This window comes from Protomyctophum parallelum (assembly GCF_964188405.1).
Source record: "Protomyctophum parallelum genome assembly, chromosome: 5".
NCBI classification, from domain to species: domain Eukaryota; kingdom Metazoa; phylum Chordata; class Actinopteri; order Myctophiformes; family Myctophidae; genus Protomyctophum; species Protomyctophum parallelum.
In genome coordinates this window covers 48,174,444-48,188,764 of record NC_139702.1, presented here as the reverse complement: position 1 = coordinate 48,188,764, position 14,321 = coordinate 48,174,444, and the positions used below count along the sequence as shown (strand labels likewise).

The 14,321-nt window shown below is 44.3% G+C and overlaps 1 protein-coding gene across 3 annotated transcripts in view; it reads right to left on the bottom strand.

Moving 5' to 3' along the window:
• Positions 1 to 1,286: 1,286 nt before the first annotated feature.
• Positions 1,287 to 14,321, bottom strand: part of LOC310859483 (E3 ubiquitin-protein ligase SMURF2-like) — a 102,060-nt gene continuing 89,025 nt past the window's right edge. For all 3 annotated transcript variants that reach the window (XM_083766043.1, XM_083766042.1, XM_083766044.1), the window contains 9 exons: positions 13,520 to 13,733; positions 10,997 to 11,100; positions 9,114 to 9,228; positions 7,728 to 7,906; positions 6,318 to 6,455; positions 6,098 to 6,218; positions 5,535 to 5,736; positions 5,122 to 5,197; positions 1,287 to 4,943 (listed from right to left, as the gene is read on the bottom strand). In XM_083766043.1, coding sequence (XP_083622169.1) covers positions 4,844 to 4,943; positions 5,122 to 5,197; positions 5,535 to 5,736; positions 6,098 to 6,218; positions 6,318 to 6,455; positions 7,728 to 7,906; positions 9,114 to 9,228; positions 10,997 to 11,100; positions 13,520 to 13,733 — 1,249 coding nt within the window. In that variant the 3' untranslated portion in view covers positions 1,287 to 4,843. The remainder of the gene's footprint in view (positions 4,944 to 5,121; positions 5,198 to 5,534; positions 5,737 to 6,097; positions 6,219 to 6,317; positions 6,456 to 7,727; positions 7,907 to 9,113; positions 9,229 to 10,996; positions 11,101 to 13,519; positions 13,734 to 14,321) is intronic.

The following is a 14,321-nucleotide window of genomic DNA, read 5'->3' as shown; positions in this document are numbered from 1 at the left end:
TTATGTTTTTAATATTGCTTGACATGCCTAAGTCAGCAGTGACTTGCTTTGGACACCAGGTGTCACTCTCCTAAGGCATTGCACCAAGTGCATCTTTGTCTTTTTGTTTTGGGGCAAGCTGGAGAACCACGGGATGCTGTCAGGATGAATTGGAAGGCAAATTGGATCAATATGGTAGCATCTGGCCTGGGTATCTCAGCGGATAGGGCAACGGGTAGCATCTGGCCTGGGTAGCTCAGCGGATAGGGCAACGGCCACATATCCATATGGTAGCATCTGGCCTGGGTAGCTCAGCGGATAGGGCAACGGCCACATATCCTACTGACCTGCCTGCAGACCTGTTGCACATGCTCCATCCACTCTGCCTTTAAGTTTTTCTATAGCCTAACCAGTAAGACGCCCTGAGGGCGAGAAGTGAGGTAGGGCGAGGTTGCGTGCACGCATGCACCTGGGTGACAGCAGATTGCTGGGCGAGCGCTGGCGCTTTGGCAACATAATTGAATTAATTCTGTACTGGCCATATATGGAGCGTGTCTTGAGTGTACAGGTTTGATGAGGTCAGATCAACATATGGAATGTCAGAACAGGAAGTGCAGGTGGGGTAGGATCAACATATGGAATGTCAGAACGGGTCAGATTAAGGGTTTGAGGTCAGATGTAGAGTTGCTGGCCGGCTCCATATATGCAGATCTAGGTGATGATCCAGTCTTCTCCATGTATGGTTATCCAGGGTTAGATGAGGTCAGTGTCGTGATCTTCATATATATGAAGAATTGGAGATGGCCATATATGGTGGCATGACATATCCATGATGTCACAAGGCGTGATGGATTGGCAACCATATATGGAGGTCAGGAGGTGTGACGGATGGACGGGAGACGCAGGTTTTCTTGGATTATGACATGCTATCGATGTGCTATCAAGATACCGATGTTCATAAGGTCTCAGCTAAGGTCAGTGGCGTAATCATGGGTGTACGCTGTCGCTTATCAATGTCTTCTGTTTCTCAGTGAAGCTTCACATCACAGGGTCTCTCACTGAACTGTTTTGATTTTGATCTGTCACAGACATACAGTATGTAACCTACATTTCAATGTTATCTGAATGGAAATGAGAATGTTCAAAAGATCTTTAAGATGCCCTGCCCTTGCGCAAGCACTGGCCTCGCAGTTCAGGATTTCACCCAGCTTGTGAAAAGGTTGACTCTCAAGCTGAGAACGATCACAGACTGGTGGTGCATGGAATGTTCTAGACAATAAGGAGAACACCAGTGGTTCTATGAAACATAATGCTGTGAGTTTCAAACAGCATGGTTTTATTGCTCAGTTTTCTGCAAGGGTACAAGAAGTTTAATATTTGCCTTTTTTCATTTTCCTTATGTACAGGTGTCAGTTACAAAGCTCACAGAGCAGCAGATGTGAAAAACTATGAACACACACTGTAATAATAAATACACAAAAGAAAACAGAGAAATAAAATATTGGTGGTGAAAAATACGTTTTTTGCAAATTGTATCAATTAAATCAATTAATTTTACACAGAAAAAACTATTATCCGCAGAAGTGAAAATGAATGAATAAAAGTGTGGAGAGGGGTCTTGATAATAATTGTAGACGCATCACTAGTTGAGTTAATCGTGGCAGTGTTCTGAACACATCTGTGTATTCATGAACACCAGGCTGCATGACTCCGATCAGATTTAGAGATTTCACACACATTTCTGGCATCAGGCAACAAAGCACACTTTACAGGCTGTCTCGTCTTAGACTGTTGAATGGACATCGGAATCTTGCCTAGGATGTACACTCGTTGCTAAATTGAGGATTAATAAAAAAACAGTCCACTTTTGTCTGGAAGCACTGAACCCCCAATGCATTCCTCAGAGCTCCACATACCCATGAGAAAAGGACATACAGTACTGTATAAGGTGGAGCAGAGTGTGTGTGTGTGTGTGTGTGTGTGTGTGTGTGTGCATGCGTGCGTGGACATTGGATGTATTGTAAATTTGTACATATCAAGAACTTTGCATATGTATCTACATAATGGTTAATGTGCCCCGCCCCCCCAAAAGAACTATTCCATTTCTGTGTCTGGTTATAAAGTTACAAAGGTCAAATCAAAGGTTGCCGCTTGCGAGTCACATAACGGCATGAACAAAATGATACATACTGTACAAATAACACCGGTTCGGGGTGTTTTTTCTCTTCAGGAGGCTCTGAGCTGTTTACAACAAATTAGTGTGCACACTCACACACACAGGTTTCTGAATTTCATGTAAGAAACTGTTCATGGTTGCAAGCAATCACTATTGACAGCAGGCCGTTTTAAAACAAAACAAAACACATTTTTCTAGGAGGACAACTAATAAACTGCAAATAAATAGGCATTTATCTGTTCAGCATCCATTCATGCAGGGGGATGTTTGGGGGGAGCCTCTAGTGAGAGGGAGTTGTGCTAACGGTAACCTCTCTGTGGTCTGAAGTGATGTTTCATTTGGTAGCCCACAAAGGGACACAGGTGCACCATTATGTGTCCAAGGAAGGGACCGTGTAAACACACACACACACACACACACACACACACACACACACACACACACACACACACACACACACACACACACACACACACACACATACGTGATCATCTCACAAACAGGCACACGTTTTTTCTATAAAGAAAAATAAAGACAGAAAAAAGAAAATGTTATGAATTCAATCTATTATACCATGTGACATGTCTGTGTGTGTAATATTTAGCTAAAGGTTTTCTGAATGAAAAGTTAAGGAAGAAGTTAGGGGGGGCAGGGGGGGGGGTCCAATAAATAGAAAAGGTGTTGCAGTCTGCCCTGGTTTCAGACAAAGGATCAAACATGTGAACCTCCATAAACATCCCTTCACGTTTAGCGCTCTCGTCACAGAATTACCCCCCTCCCAAAGAAAAAAAGAAAAATCAAAAAATCAAATGCAAAGAGGAACCAAAAATGATCAGACACCAACATGCTAGCATGTAAAATGAACATAAAGTACAAGCAGCCATATAGAAAATAGCTATGTATTTGTACATACATATATATTTATATATATATATATACCAAAAGAAAATACAGGTATATAGATACTTTTTACTCTGTATATTTCTAATGCATCTGTACGCTTGCAAATAAAATATGGTATATCTGGGGTCATTTTCATCTCTGAAGAAAGCCTCTCCTGCCATCACCGCTGGGGATGTAAAGTGCTCTAAAGTGGCGAGAGAGAGAGAACATTTCTACTGGCTTTAATATATATATATATATATATATATATATATATATATATTCACGTTTAAAAAATGTCACTGTAAAAGCATTTCTGTCTTTCAACATGACCTGTCCCCTGGACAAATTCTCTGGATGCTTTTCATGTATAAGCTGACCAGAACTGTGCTGTGCTATGCTGACTCAGAGGAGGGGGGGGGGGAATACAAATAAAACATGCAAATTTGCAACTGTGCTGAATAAAATAAAATAAACCATAGGGGCCAGTACAGTGGCTTTCCGGTCACCTACGCAGTGTGAGATTAATCTGATGCCGTTTCATAGGGGACGGGGGACGGGGGGGACATGTCTACCCTCACATACATGCACACCACACACACACACACACACACACACACACACACACACACTATAACAAATATGACCCCTCCCCCCACACACACACACACACACCCCTACGGTATACACGTGCATTCGGTGAGGCGGAATCCTCAAATCACTCACTTGACACCTTCAAAAGAGCTTGCTCTTTGTAACAAAGCGTCCCTCTGTACTGTTCAAGCTTTACTCCATTTCACAAAAATGCCAACACCTGACCAACTTCCACACACACTTCCGGCATCTCATTGGTATTAGCATGACATATGACAGCTCCCGTTTATCTTTTACATTTAACACTTGCAAAACAAAATATTCCTTTTGTGAAATAATCACTAGCATGGACATAAAACTACAACTGTAAAGGAATACTGAATCTTGCCAAAACAGATAGTGTAGAGCATTTTGGAAGGAGACCCTTCATATGTCAAAAAACATACCAGTGAGGTATGATGGATGAGTCAGCGTTGTTTATTCAGTTGATGCCCCAGGCGGCCATGGCAGTCTGAGGTTGTATTAGTTGAGGTTAGAACGGCTACTGTGGGCAAGATATGGCTAGCTGTAGACTCCATGTTAAAGATCAGAGAGCAGCGCAGGGGTCAATTCAGTCCAATATGAAAATCAAGCCTGTTGATTCTTCAGCAGTGAACAGAGATGAGAAACGTATAACTGGAATCCTTTGGATTGAAAGCTAAATGGACATACTGTAGACTGAAAAACAACTGGCCCTTATGCATCACACTGGAAAACAACACCCCGCAAAAAAAACGAACGAAAACAGAAAATGTATGTCGCCTTGGCTGCAGACTTTATTCATGCTGCCTTGAATTTCAGCGTTCGAATCACACAAATCAGACCAGAGGATAAAATGAAAAGAATTCAATCATAGAATAAAAATGTCAAGCCAAAGCAACATCCTTGTGGGGGTCTCTAGGTCAACAACCTTCAAGTCTCTCATAGCAGCTGAATAAAACAAAACAACAGATAAGTCGTAAGGGAAGAACATGGAGGGGGAAGTCTGTGAGCCATTCTGTGGCTTCAGCCTGCGTTCTGGCCTGCCATCCGCCTGCCGTGTGTCCGAGGAGGGGCTTGCATGTGCAGTGTGGTGACAGTCAGTGAGAGTGTCGCTGCTTTGTTGACATAGTGATGCGCGTGCGCACACACACACACACACACACACACACCCACCCCTGCAAAAGGATTCACTCATTCCACAGCAAAGCCGCACGTTTCCTCGATAGCAGTCAGCAGCTTGTCGCACAGCTTGTCGTAGCTCTCGTAGGGGGGAATGTCGATCCGGTTGAAGCTGGAGAGAGCAAAGAGAGACGAATGAGGAACACAGACAAACGATGGAAGACGTGAACAGGGGGAAGAGATACGAGCAAGAGGGATAGACAAAAGAGAGGGAGAGAGATATGAACGAGAGACATAGAGAAGACACTCAGGCGCCTGAACATAATGTACACCATTATTATAATACACACCACGTGTGAGCTTTGGGCAGGTTGTTGGCGTTGGCGTCGATCTGATGAATGGTGAAGAGTCTGGGTCCGGCAGCACCTACAAGAAACACGCACACGCGCACACGCACACGCACACACACACACACACACACACACACACACGCTTAATACAATGTCAAACAATTAACTAAAAACATTGTTGCCAAGAAAAGTCAATCTGAAATCAAAAATCATAATATATTTTTTACAGGGTCCCTGGCACAAAATAATTTCAGATTGGGGTCCACGGCATGTAGTTTTCGGGATGCTTGACCTGAAAACGTTTGAGAACCACTGACTTACTACTAGCGCTTTTCTATGCTGCGTGCACTCAGATTGTAAGCACATGTTCACGCTCCTGTCCTCTCTCTCACAAGCCACATGTTCACACCCACCCTGTAACGCCTTGAAGCCTTGCAGAGGGACTCTGGACGATCCGGTGACAAACTGCAGCAGCCTGGCTCGCCTCTCTTCGTCATACGACTCCACCGCCTTCCAGAACCACTTGACGATGTTGCTCTCCAGCGTGCAGTGCTTCAGGCGCGTGTTGGACTTCCAGTCCGCGATGTCGATCTTACCCAGGCCGCACACGATCAGCTATGGGCAGAGATGGCGTGGGCATGGGATGTTTTAAAATCATATTGCAGTGGCGGTTAAAGTACTCTGCCCCAATACTAGAGCAGAAGTATAGATAGTCCTGGTCGAATGTTACTCACCTACCTAAGTTAACGTTGCTCTGTCAATTTTGTACTCAAGTTAAAAGTACTGTAGTACTTTTAACTTAAAAAATGTATTTAAGTACATGATACTTTGTTATTGTCCACCACTGGTTAGTACAGACAGATCTTGTAACATACTGTGTCTTATAGAGGCAGCTAGCAGCAGTACAGCATTGGAGCAGCGCGTTTGAAAAGAGTGTGACATTTTGGCCACGGATATAGGGAATGAGATGGTCTACCTCCAGTTCCTTCTCGTCAAAGGCTTTGAGCAGGTGCTGTGGGATCACTTCATTGAAGCCTTTCTGCAGGGCCAGAAACTGGGCCTCAATACCATGCAGGAACCTCCAGTTCACATACAACCTAGACAAGATAGACACACAACAAACAGTTGGAGGCAGTCCGTCAGTGCACAGAAAGAGTCCTCTTCTAATACTCAGGATGTTACACTGCTCTCCATACCTGACATACTCCTTCTTGGTGTCCTCTGTGACTTGGACACTCTTGCCATTGGGTTTGAGTTCATGCTGGATGATCTCCCCATAGGCGTTGTGCTCCACACAGAAGGTGTGGTCCAACACTCCTGTGATGTCATTGTCCCTGGAAAGGTGACACACACACACACACACACACACACACACACACACACACACACACACACACACACACACACACACACACACACACACACACACACACACACACACACACACACACACACACACACACACACACACACACACACACACACACACACACACACACACTTAATACAATGTCAAACAATTAACTGTCCAAACTCACATTGAGAGTTCGGGCCGGCCCTCACACCTACGTTGGGAGGAACTCGTAAGATTTGGTTTCAGATTTTTGGCATGGTGTTAGGTATGGGCATACATTTTTCAAAAAACACCGCAAACGAGTTGGGCTCGCCCCCCTTGTGGTCTGTTTGCAGTGACTCCAATATTAGAGAGGTATAGGTTTCGTTGAAAGCCCAAATAATTGATACAAGAGATTTTTCAATAGATTCTGTTACTATTGGGTGTGCTAAACAACATACTAAAATTAGGAAAAAAGGCATCATTTTCAAGATGGTGTCCATGATGGCTGCCAGAAACTTAAAATGCCTATAAACTGGGAGGGAATATGTATAAAATCATAAGAATTGTGCACTTGGTAACTAGCTTTTGATTGTTGGCATGGAATGTATGGGCATACGGTTTTCAAAAACCATCGCACATTGACACCAAACACAACACCTAAGACATGGGGGATAAAACACACTTTTTCATAATCCCCTCTGAGATGGTTGCCATTGTGGTTTCAGCCACCAGAGGGCACTAGAGATCACTAATTTCAGGGTTTCATGGTCATTTAGCTTGAGTATGTGTGTGAGTGTGTGCTGCAATAGTGCAATAGTGTGCGTGTTATAGGCAGTCTACCTGGTGTGGCAGTATAAGATCTAGGTCAGGGGTGCCCAAAAGGTAGATCGCATTCTACCAATAAATCACAAAGGTTGTGCAGGTAGATCACATGACATGCCCCTAAAGAATATTTAATTTACATATTAAAATAATATATGCATAAATTATGTATATTATATATGTATACAAATATATACATATGTATTTCTTTGCATCTGCCACTTGTATTAAGGTGACCTGATTGATTGATTGACCTGTCAGGTCAAACCCACAATGCAATACTGTTTTCAAGAGTGTTGCTGTGCACAAACGTCAGTAGCATTACAAATTAAATTCAAAGAAAACACTACCTATTGAAACTATTTTCAGCAATGGTATGGTACGGTAAGCCTATTCAGGACTGCATTAAATTAATGTGTGCATACGTATGCGTGTGTGTCTCTCTTACAGGATCCAGACAAGGCTGTTGTGCAGGTCCGGGTCAACAGACTCCATGTCGTCCAGGGTGATGGGTTTGCCCAGCAGCTGCTTGTAGAAAGGCAGGGTGAAGCCTCCGTCGATGTAGTGGCCGTGGAACACGGCCATGCCCATGATACGACCCACAAAGTGGAAGTAAGACAGGTGCTCCTGGACAAGAGTGGTATTAACAGGTTCAGCGAGTTTCACACAGTTAAATGGTTACTTTCTTCCCTAGTCCAGTGACCTATTTATTCATTTTCAGTTCAAGCAGCTCATCTACTAAGCAGTTGGTTTATGTGTCATGGTTCTCCCTTTGTAGAGCTGTGAAAAGATCTAAATTGGGTTTTTTTGTCAGGTGAAACCTGACATACATCTACTCATGAAATGTAGACGACAGATCGCCACCTAGTCATGATTGGCTGCTTCTAGCCAATGGGATGGCAAAGCGGCCTCTGGGCAATGGGAAGGGGAGAGGCTAATATCCCTGGCAGCCACGCAGCCTGCAGTCACACTCACGGGTTGACGGGAAAGACACGTTTGCAATGTTCGAACGTCACTCGTTATAACTTCAAACCAAACGCGGGTGAAACAGCGCAGCGCAGCCAATGCAAAGCCACAACAAAACAGTCATTGAACCACGCACAGAGCGTCGGAAAACAAATGCCCGCTGGCGCGAGGTTGTCACACACAAACATACACGTTACTAAAATAATAATCATACTAATATGAGGGGGGGGGGGGGGGGGAAACACAACGGAGACAGCGCTGGTTTCACCTGACAAATATCACTATGTGATCATTTCTTGTTTAACAGGGATCTTTAGTGTTGCTTATGTTTTTCAGCTATGCAAAAAAAATGGTAGTTTGAACTGAAGTAAACATTTAAGGACCCATACAGCAGAATATAATAGTGGAAGTAATAATAGTAAATGTGGAATGTCTTAAACACAAACTAGCAAGGCTGCTGTCAAAGATGTATCAATATGTTATCAATCTGTTGTAGAGCATATCTTGACAACAGCAACAAAACTAAGTAACATTTATGTTGTGTATAGATATAGATTATCACACTGGCATCCGTCATTGCTCGACGTTATCCAATTGAGGGTTGGCAAATGGCATTTGATGCAGTTTATGTAATGTTGCAGAAGGTCTTTGTGATAAATTGTTTATGACATATAATAATAATATAATACCCATAGCCTTATTATTCACTAAAACAATGATAAAATAACATTGGATCAACACAGCAACTGCATATAATATTACTTAAGGAATCACTCCTCTCACCCAGGGCAAATAAAGGCTGGGGATGTGATGAAATATAAATTCTAATGATGACTGACAAAATTAAACATCGGGCGTGTTAACTCACAGGGTTGACAGCAGAGTCAGGGTTGATCTGCAGGGTGTAGATGTCATCTCTGGAGTATTGGAACAGGCCGTAGTAGGGGTTCAACATCTCATGGGACAGTAGATATAGCCACTCCCTAACACACACACACACACACACACACACACACACACACACACACACACACACACACACACACACACACACACACACACACACACACACACACACACACACACACACACACACACACACACACACACACACACACACACACGTCAAGTCTAATCCAGCGGTTAAGCGCAGATGACGTACATTTACGTCATGTGGTCTTTTCAGTGGTTCATGATAGCCTGCCCTCTTCGCCAACGTCTCCAACGTATGCATGGTTCTAGTTTGCTAAGCAACAGATACAACAGGACATTTACCGGAAGTGAAAATGTATGAGATCCAGAAAAAAGCTTTTATCTGGGATTATTTTCCCAGATTACATTTTTGGTCAAAAGAGGCCCATGGACCTTCAAAATAAAGATTTCACTGAAATGTGAGCGAGGGAAAATCAAGTCCTGATTTTACTGTGTTACGCGCACGCACATGCAAACGCGTGCGCACACACACACACACACACACACACACACACACACACACACACACACACACACACACACACGGGCATTAACATAATAATCGAATAGTCGACTAGTCGACTAGCAAAACACTATTGGACACTGTTAATTGACATCCGATTATTCGCTAATATTAATTGTAATATTTATTTATGATTTTTATGATTTATTTTTATTTTTTCTACAGCAGACATGCAGACATGCAGCTGTGAGCTCGGTTGTTTTGTTGGTAGTTCGCTAACTTCAGTACTAATCCATTCTTGGCTGATTGTTTTCATATCATATACAAGCCTACTGTACGTGGGTTTTGCCGTCACCCTCACTCGTGTAGGTGCGGTGGGCGGCGGAGCGGCGGTGGCACTAGCAGCATTCAAGACAGATTTTCTTTGGGAAAAGCATAATGCGATATGCCTCATGGGCTCATACGCTCAATGGGGACAACTACAGTGTGTAAATACTTTTACTATTGGTGAGTTTATTACTGTAGTTTGTTCAACAAGTTAGATTGTCGTCGTGTCGTCCGGTACAGTAAAGTATAGCAGCAGGAGTTCCTCCTCACTCTGCCAAATATTATCCAGTTTGGTGACAGTCAAACTACAGTAGCTCTTGCCATGATTTCATGTTTCTTCATGCTTATCCAACAAAAAAACAAACCGCTATGCCGCACGATCATAGTTATAATAGTCGCGATGAAGTTAAGTAGTTGATCATCTTCATAGCCTGGCAGCCTTGAGCCTGCTAGCTAGCAAACCTAGTACCGGTATGTAATCATAACATCCTCCTAGCTTGTACCTCCTTCTAAAAACCAAAGGAACAACAACGTAACATGCTATGCTGCTCCGTAGAACGGTCTTGCGCATCAAAAATAGCAGATTTACAAGCTCACAACGCGTCCATCTGTGAGTCATTGTGGACTTGCAACTTTGACTTGAAACAGCTGAGCTAATTTCGGCCAATCAGAGCGGCATTCAGCGTACTCTAGTAAGAGAGTGGCGACACTCGCGTTGACTCCCACTGTAACAATGGAATGCAGAAGTGCTCATTGTATCTCAATGGGATAGTTCCAATGTTTGGAACTTCACCGGCTCTGTTTTGCTTCACTCGCTGGCTGTTTCAGAACACGATGTTTTAATGCTTGATTGGATGGAATAAATATCATATTTTACCGCCGACTAATCGACTATAAATTTTGATGGTATTCGAGTCGACTATCAAAAATCACGTTTGCTTAATGCCCTAACACACACACACACACACACACACACACACACAAAATACCTGGCAACGCCTCCATAATCCAGACCCTCCTCTCCTCTGAATTTAACCATCAGTCTCTTCCACAGATCTTTGGGGCGCATTTTCATGACTTGACGGTAGGATTCCTAGGATACAGCAGGCATCACAGTTAGCACAACATGACTTGACGGTAGGATTCCTAGGATACAGCAGGCATCACAGTTAGCACAACATGACTTGACGGTAGGATTCCTAGGATACAGCAGGCATCACAGTTAGCACAACATGACTTGACGGTAGGATTCCTAGGATACAGCAGGCATCACAGTTAGCACAACATGACTGGACCACACTGTTGCATGTTTGAAGCAACAACACCATGAAACGCATCTTCATTCACTGGCTTTCCTGTCGATCAATGTATCTCACATACTGTACTACATACATACAGTACATACTGTATGTTCTCATATCCGTCTGTCTTGTCTACTCTCCCTCACTCTGTTTATTGGTTTTGGTGAGGCTCTGTGTCAATTCTGGTCCTGGAAGTAGTGAATCAAGTTCAAGTTGCGTACTGATTGAAACAATTAGCTTCATGGGATATCTGACACTTCTCGTATGCCAAACAAAAGTGGCTTTATAGACAGAGAACCGATTGGCTGTTGTATTGATAAATACTGCTGAGATTTGTGTGCGTGTGTGCGTGCGTGTGTGCGTGAGTGCACTTCCCCACACATCTATTGTTCTTGTGTGTGCAACCACTGTGCTGGAAGACCAGGCACTCATGGTGCCTAGGAAGGAATCTCTGGAAACGCACCAAAACCGGAGTCTGTCAGAGAGTCACTGAGAGTGAGAGAGAGTGTGTGCTCGCTGCATGGATGACTTTGAAAATATATACTGTAGTACTACCAGCATGTGTGTGTGTTCATGTTACATTACATAAGAGCCTCCTCCAGCTCAGAGTCTTGTTTCTATGAAGAGTCCAGAGACTCAGAAGCTGTGCCACGGTAAACAACCTCCTGCCACAGCAACATAAGCGTTGCAACGTTGTAAACTGGGAATGACGACATGCACGCACGCGCAGACGTGCAGTCGTGCACTCATGGAAACCGAGACATTTACACATGCAAACTTACACCGACGCACGCACGCACACACGTATGTGCAGTCAGTAGCAATTGATGGCTTTGGTTCCCGTTTGCAAACCTCAAGTAGGTTCACAGCTCTACTTTTTCACACTTAGCGACACACACACACACACACACACACACACACAGCTGTCACGTCGCGAAGGGGTATGAAGTCATATTTTTCATTGCTCAACTCGTAGTTATGAAGTTATGTCTGGCCCTGAATACTTGCCACTGCTGTCTTAGACCCTTTCTTTACCCCCTCCCCCTATCCTCCCCCTTCTCTCCAACTGCTGAAATCATCCAGAAAGAATGTCTTGCTGTGGTAGAACAAATGATTTGGAGAGCAGAGAGAGAGAGAGAGAGAGAGAGAGAGAGAGAGAGAGAGATGGGGGAGAGAAAGGGGATAAAAAGAGAGTAGAGTTGTGTGGTGTGGTGTGGTGAAGGCCTTTCTTGGTGTGCGTTCTACTACTGAGAAATAGTACAGCAGTTCTGCGTACTGGTTCTGCATTGCCATCAGGCTGTTATTCTGGTGCAGAGTCAATGAGGCGAGAAAAAAGAGCCCGTAAAGTGCATGGATGTGCGCTTGTGGACATGGCACATTGTGGGCGGCGGTGGCTCAGGGGTAGAGTGCCTGGATGGTAACCGTAAGGTTGCCAGTTCGAACCCGGGCTCCCCCAGAGTTACTGTCGAAGTGTCCTTGAGCAAGACACTGAACCCCTAATTGCTCCCGATGTGCTAGTTGGTGCCTTGCATGGTTTCCGCTGCCATCGGTGTATGAATGTGTGTGTGAATGGGTGAATGTAATGCACAATCTCTGTAAAGCGCCTTGGATAAAGGCGCTATATAAATGCACCATTTACCATTTATGGCAGTTAAAAGGTTGCTGTGTTTATGCATGATTCTATTTATATACATTTTGACCATTTTTTAGACCATTCTGAGTTGCACACTTACGGTATGGTCATTGTAAAGTTGTTTGTGCTGATGTAGTGCGTGTGTATGCGTGTGCATGCTAGCGTGTGCGTCTAGTAGTCCCACTTGGAAATTCCAAAACATTCCCTTTTACGGTTACCTTAGAGCCCACATGAGACTCGAGACTAGATTACATTGTGATTCTCATAGATTGCCGCTGTTCATTTTGCGTCCTCCTGAATTATGAGGACATGCTATTTATTGGCCAAAGTTTGCATACAAAGATTTAACTCCCTTTCACGTTTGTAGCTTGTGCAATCATATTGTTTCTAGGAGCAGTACTCTACTAAATGGCAGAAATCCAGAGCCAGTTGCGTGCTGGTGTCTCACACAGAAAATAGCCGATCTACACTGCAGGGCATTGTGAGCTTGTAGATCTGCTATTTATGGTGCAAGGCACGGTGTGCAACGACTCAAACATTTTCCTCATCAAAAGCATTGGTCGGCCTTGACGTCCTACCTCAAATATCTCCTCGCGGCAAACCTCTATGCGGCAGTGGCCCGCCTGGGGCTGCTGCTGGGACAGCTCCTGGCGGAGGATCTTGAGCTTCTGCACCAGGTCTCTCTTGTACTTGGGCACGGTCAGGCACTCGGCCTCCTCTGGCAGCTGGGCCGGGGACAGAACCTGCTGGGGGACCCCCGGAACCACCTGCTCCTTCAACTGGCTTGGACGACTGGGGGGGGGGGGGGGGGGGATATGAGAGAGAGAGATAGATGAGGAGACGACTATGACTGAGGGATACAGTACATTGTGGGTGTGGGCAAATTAATGGAAGGAGAGGTATGGCGACTTAGCGACAGATATGGAAGGGAGAGAGGAAGAATAGACGATTGTGGGATGAGGGTGAAAAGATAGAGAAGAGTTGGGAAGATAATCAGGGTAAAATGAGTTTCTGTACGTGTTACTATGGTTTACAATTTACCAATTTTTTTAAAATATATTAAGAATTGTTTCTCCTGCATTGTTTTGATAAGCGTGCGTGTGCATGTACGTATGTGTGCACATGAGAGAGAGAGAGTTGAGGGAAAGGGAAGCAAGTTCCAGCAGGGAATTCCCCCATCTCCACCATCTCAAATTGTCTTAACCACTGAATCTGAGTTTCCCTCCCTCCCCAGCCCCTCTTCTTCCTCTTGTTCTCTCAGAGCAAAGCACAGCAGTCCAAACACGGCCCAAAGCCGTGGCTCAATGTGATCCACATCTCTGCTTCACTCTGGGTCTGACCAGCTGGCAGGCGGTGTCAGCCCCTTGGGCCTCGGGGAGA